This window comes from Takifugu flavidus, chromosome 14, assembly GCF_003711565.1.
Source record: "Takifugu flavidus isolate HTHZ2018 chromosome 14, ASM371156v2, whole genome shotgun sequence".
NCBI classification, from domain to species: Eukaryota; Metazoa; Chordata; class Actinopteri; order Tetraodontiformes; family Tetraodontidae; genus Takifugu; species Takifugu flavidus.
The window spans coordinates 13536928-13542308 of record NC_079533.1 but is presented as its reverse complement, the minus strand read 5'-3'; the positions used below and the strand labels follow the sequence as shown (position 1 = coordinate 13542308).

At 41.0% G+C, this 5381-nt stretch overlaps 2 protein-coding genes across 3 annotated transcripts; one reads left to right on the top strand and one right to left on the bottom strand.

Annotated features, from left to right (window-relative positions):
* Positions 1 to 372: 372 nt before the first annotated feature.
* ddx51 (DEAD (Asp-Glu-Ala-Asp) box polypeptide 51) lies at positions 373 to 4482 on the top strand. 2 transcript variants are annotated; one of them, XM_057055296.1, is made up of 16 exons: positions 373 to 533; positions 713 to 1020; positions 1158 to 1279; positions 1355 to 1505; positions 1610 to 1755; positions 1853 to 1924; positions 2007 to 2113; positions 2232 to 2340; positions 2406 to 2551; positions 2762 to 2948; positions 3030 to 3145; positions 3220 to 3336; positions 3701 to 3802; positions 3873 to 3936; positions 4014 to 4148; positions 4258 to 4482. In XM_057055296.1, exons 1-16 carry the CDS (start codon positions 511 to 513, stop codon positions 4273 to 4275), a joined length of 1923 nt encoding a protein of 640 aa, XP_056911276.1. In that variant the 5' UTR covers positions 373 to 510; the 3' UTR covers positions 4276 to 4482. The 2 variants fall into 2 exon arrangements, with proteins under 2 accessions (XP_056911276.1, XP_056911275.1); XM_057055295.1 differs by having other exon boundaries at positions 1128 to 1279.
* A 61-nt stretch (positions 4483 to 4543) lies between these two features.
* On the bottom strand, positions 4544 to 5296 carry smim8 (small integral membrane protein 8). Its single transcript, XM_057055301.1, has 2 exons — positions 5007 to 5296; positions 4544 to 4869 (listed from the first exon to the last, which is right to left on the bottom strand). The coding sequence occupies exons 1-2, from the start codon at positions 5133 to 5135 to the stop codon at positions 4711 to 4713; spliced, it is 288 nt and encodes a 95-aa protein (XP_056911281.1). The 5' UTR covers positions 5136 to 5296; the 3' UTR covers positions 4544 to 4710.
* Positions 5297 to 5381: the final 85 nt, after the last annotated feature.

The window sequence follows — 5381 nt, the reverse complement described above, 5'->3', positions numbered from 1 at the left end:
ATTGGTTCATGTGACCCAATAAACGGAACCACATCTTCTTCGCTTGTGCTCAATGACAGTTTGCTACCCGTTTCAGGGAGCATTACCGCCACCTACTGAGACGGATTTTGGATTTGCGATTAGGCAGATAGTTTTTCAGGAAAAGATCCTCCCGATTTATCCCGTTTTCTCAAATAAATGCTTTGAAATTTCCTTCCCCTATCCTCTGTGAAGATTAAAAAAATACTTCTACGCTCTACTGCTACCTTCTATATTCTGCTCTCCTCGATACGCCATCATTTTACGCTGTACAGATTCAATTTTCAATTGTTTTCAATTTTTTCCCTCAATGTTCTCAAAGTTTATGTTATTTACTGATTATTCAGCTTGTTAATCACAATGCGACCGTTAGGTGACGTCATTACCATGCGCCGAAACGACAAACACATGAGAACGTCGTGACTTTTTGAACAACTGTTTTGTATCGATTTTTACAGTGTTTTTCTTGTAGGCTGATACTTAAAATCATAAATGTCGCTTTTTCTTGTGAACAGGTAATTTTATTTTTCTATTGCTAACTCTTCCGTAATCATAATGATTTACTTGACATATTTTCAGCAAATGAATACTGTCTGGCTTCTGAATCTGTCTGTTTTCTTTAAAGATCAAGTTTGCTCATTGCATTAATTATATGATATTAGAAAACTAATTGTTTTGTAAACATTGTTTGCAGATACCTTGGAGAGGATGATGACAAAAGTGACACAAAGGAATCTCGCTCTCAAGCATTACTTCTTAAATTACAACAAAAGGCAAAAGAAAGGCAAAGGAAGAGTTTGACAGAGCACAGACAGGACCCACCAGAAGAACACGCAAAGAAGAAGACACTTAAAAAGAAAAACAAATCAGGCGATCAGCATCTTCAACATGATAAAAAGAGGAAATTAGAATGTGATAACCTCGAGGAGCCAGTTAAAGTAAAGAAGAAAAAGAAGGGAGTGACTGGAAATGCAGAAGATAAAGTAAAGAAAAATGTTCCAGGTGTGTGAATTATTTTTACTCAAAAGGCAAAATATACATTAGTGTGACATCAAGACTGTTGTAATGTTGTAAAAACAACTTGCTGAGATTTGGTTTGTGTATTTTAGTCACATCAACTGAAGGTCTTAAAAATTCAGGTGTGAGTGGAGAAGACCTTCAGGAACAACAGGAAGTAGAGTCAAAAGATGATATTCCAAAACAAACACTGGACACTGGATTCACTGTTCTGGGAGGATTTGACAACAAACCTGTGCAAAAGGTGCAGTGATCACTTAATACTTAACAATGTTCAGTCAGTGATGTATTCACATGTTTTGCTGGGTCGTGTTGGCAGGTTCACCGAGTGCTGCCTCAGTGGCTTGCTCAGCCTGATGTCATCCACAAAGACATTAAAGGACATTTGGTTCCTGTTTGTAAAATTGCAGGACTTTCTCCTAAACTCATTAACAAACTCCATCATAATGGAATCGACCATTTTTTTCCAGGTGAGAAATGACTCTGGAGAATGTTGCCACAACACTGTTGTTGGATTTTATCATTGAACCGTATGGTATAAGCCAGGTACACCCGTTTTTATGATTGATTTCAGTACAAGCAGAAGTCATACCAGCTGTCTTGGAGAGCGCACAGCAGGGCCTGCTGATTGGCCCAGGCGGCTACAAGCCCAGAGATATTTGTGTGTCTGCACCTACAGGCAGCGGAAAGACTCTTGCATTTGTTATACCAGTAATCCAGGTGAGGTGACATGTGTTTATGTGTCTATGAACAAACAAATGCAAGTAAAGAATGTGGATTTAATCAGCATGTTTTCTTTCTTTTTAAAAAAAATCAGGTTCTTATGCAGCGTGTCATATGTGAAGTCCGGGCTTTGGCTGTATTGCCCACCAAAGAGCTTGCTCAGCAGGTGGGAACTAAAAAGGAGCTCTCAATAATATACTCAAGTATATCCACAATAGAATGAGCTCATGATGTGTTCTCTAATTCAGGTGTTCAAAGTTTTCTCGACATATGCAGAAGGAACCCCTCTGAGAGTTCTGATGTTGGCGGGTCAGAAGAGTTTCGCTGCAGAACAAGCTTCACTTTCGGAATACAGGTTAATGTTTTAAATATATAATCATATATCAGGACCAGCATATTGAAACATGCAGATCATTGCGGAAATTGATTTATTGGATAAGGTGTTTATACAACTTGTTTGTATTATTTTCTAGGGGTAGCAGGAGACGGAGCTTAGCAGATATTATTGTAGCAACTCCGGGTCGATTGGTTGATCACATCCACAAAAAGTCTGGGTTGAATCTGGAGCAGCTCAGGTTTCTGGTGAGTACAAAATGTTAAGAACCATCATGAATGAGCTTCCTTTCCACCTCCATCCTGTCATGCAGATCATTGATGAAGCTGACCGTATGATTGACAGCATGCACCAGGCATGGCTCTCTCAGGTCGTGAAGGCAACATACAGTTCAGGGAGTGAACCGGAAGCCTGGTCGATCTTCAGCCGTTCTGAGCCAGCATGTATCACTGCAGCAAGGTTAATCTGGCCTCTTTTTCTCTTAACGTGCGACCAAGTGCTGTTATTTGTGATGCTCCAACTACCGTATATTGTTGTGTCTATACATTTTCAATGTCATGATCTATTGGGTCATTTTAAAATGACATCCCCTATTTTGAAATAATTAGATTAGGTGAAAAATCTCATTGCTCAACAGAATTACAATTTTCATTGTGTTTGTCCTCTCAGTCTCTCTCCACCTCAGATGCCCCTGCAGAAGTTGATGTTTTCTGCAACATTGACGCAGAACCCAGAGAAGCTGCAGCAGCTAGACCTCCATCAACCCCGGCTTTTCAGCTCCAACCACTGTCAGGCAGATGGCACAGTGGCGGCAGCTCAGAAAGCAGACTGCTTTGACTTCCCACAGGGCCTCACGGTAATAGATGAGCAGTAGGATGCTGATAGAATAAAGCTGTCATGATTTCTTTTGTTACTGATGCTCTATTTGTGGTTTCAGGAGTTTTATGTTCCCTGTACATTAAGCAGAAAGCCCCTCCTCATCCTCCACTTTGTCCTAAGGTTGAAGCTCAGCCCGATCCTCTGTTTCACCAACTCCAGAGAGGCCGCTCACAGGTTGGAGATCAGTGTGCGTTGACATGTTTCACCTATAAACATTTTCAGTTTTGGAACATGTATTTGCTCTGCAGACTTTATCTCCTGGTTCAACTGTTTGGAGGTGTTCAGGCGGCTGAGTTCTCATCCAGACTGTCTACTGCCGAAAGGAAGCAGACGCTTAAGGATTTTCAACAAGGAAAAATCCAGCTGTGAGTTGAGCTGTCAGAAAAACTTAAGGCTTAAAAAAAAAAAAGAAGCTGTGTCCGTGACAACAGTACAGTAGTTCCTGATAGGCTTGCGCTTCAGCCATTAATATACCTGCTAATCAATCCATTGTCCGTGAAGTCAGTGCAGTTTACAGCTGCACCTGCATTGTCACACCAAAGTTTTTGACGTGTCACTTTGGCCCTGATTGATCTTTAAGGTCAAGTTTATAAAGCAGTATCAATGCTGGGCTTATAACGCCAAGCTGGATTGGTCACATAAGTTAATTGGACAATGACTGTGGACATACGGAACCAATTGTGACCTATTGCAACGCTCAATGTTTTAAGTTGAAATTTCTTCATGAAGGTTGATCAGTACGGATGCAGCTGCCAGAGGAATCGACGTCAGTGGGGTCAAATGTGTCGTGAATTATGATGCGCCACAATACGTCAGGACATACATCCACAGGTCAGCTGCTGTGATTATGACAGCGTTTCCTGTCAGTTCCACTTCCCTTAACATCTTCCTGTGCCTACAGGGTTGGAAGAACTGCAAGAGCAGGAAAATCTGGACTGGCATTTACCTTTCTGTTAGGAGTTCAGGTGATATACACCTGCATGAATGACTGATCACATATCGGCAAGAAATTATCTCTGTTAAACTGTGTCTTCATCTTTAGGAGAAAAAGTTCCTCAAGATGGTGATGGATGCTGGAAGTCCTGGCATTCAGAAGCAGATAGTCAAATCAGAGAGTCTAAAGGGTATGGAGGGCCGATATGAGCGAGCACTGCAGGAGCTGGCCCAAGCCATCAAGGTAAAATATGAATATTTTCATTTTAAAGGCCGCAGCTGTATTAGGACACAGTTCTCCTGAAAGCAGTAAAATATATTCACTCTTGAATGCGGTCTCTCTATTTGTACAGGATGAAAAAACAAAATAGAAGCTACTGCATGCTGAAAAAGTCTCAACTCCGTTTGGCGCACAGCACGTGGAGGCTGTGAAAGATGGAATCTGAGGATTCACCTGATGTGTGAAAACAATGCCGGATTCAACTCATGTAAAATACGACAGAAGAAATGACGAATGATTCACACAAGCTTTTGTGATGTGTACAGAACAAACTATTATTAAAAGTACTTTTTCACTATTTCAGTTTTTTTTTTTTTTACAAAAATAACATATACCTTACAAACACCTTATTTCAGGCATTCTTCAAGTTCCACATCATTTATTTACTTTCAGATTCACTGCTCTGATCCATCTTATTTTTCACTGCAGAAAAAATGCCTTATTGTTTATGGACAAACATGTTTTTTATCATTTTAACCTTTTTGTATTAACAGAGCAGAGAAATGAAGCAAGTCTCAGTCTATATTTAGTCCCATTTGGAAGTTTTCCTCCTCGTGTATCTTTCTCCATCGCTGTCAATGGCTTCATACAGCTGCTGGTCATTCTCCTTCATGGCGTGCATGTAGCCCAGGTAACCCACACACAAGGTGATGGCTACTAGTCCAAAGGCCATCACAGGTTTATTCTGCAAAATAACAACTCTCATGTTATGTCTGAAGCTTATGGAATAATTGGAACATTGCAGAGACATTCTTACAATAAACCCTTTAAATGGTGTAGTTTTGGACACAAAGTTAGAAGTAATAAGGGTGACAGTCTTACAGGTCTAATGAAGAGTTCAGGGTTGACGGCTCGGAACAATGTGGTGGTCTGTACGCTCCTGAATCCGGGATTTCTGTAGCCTTTTTCACCAAGACTCTGGTTGCCTTTATCCGCGTCTTTATCCGACATGTTCGAAAAATAGTGCAACAACGCCGTCTGAGAGAAATATTAAGGTCTAAATTTAAACGTTAAGCATGTCCGACCATTAAAAGTCACCGACACCATGGAGAAAACAAGTGACGCCTTTCCAACACAGCGACACCTAGCGCCCAGCAGCGGACTGACCTACATTTATTCCTTGATAGGATGCAATAGAAAAGGGGCGGTCCGGTTCTCAAAGCATCCCCGCCCCTAGCAGCTGATTGGTTAACCCGT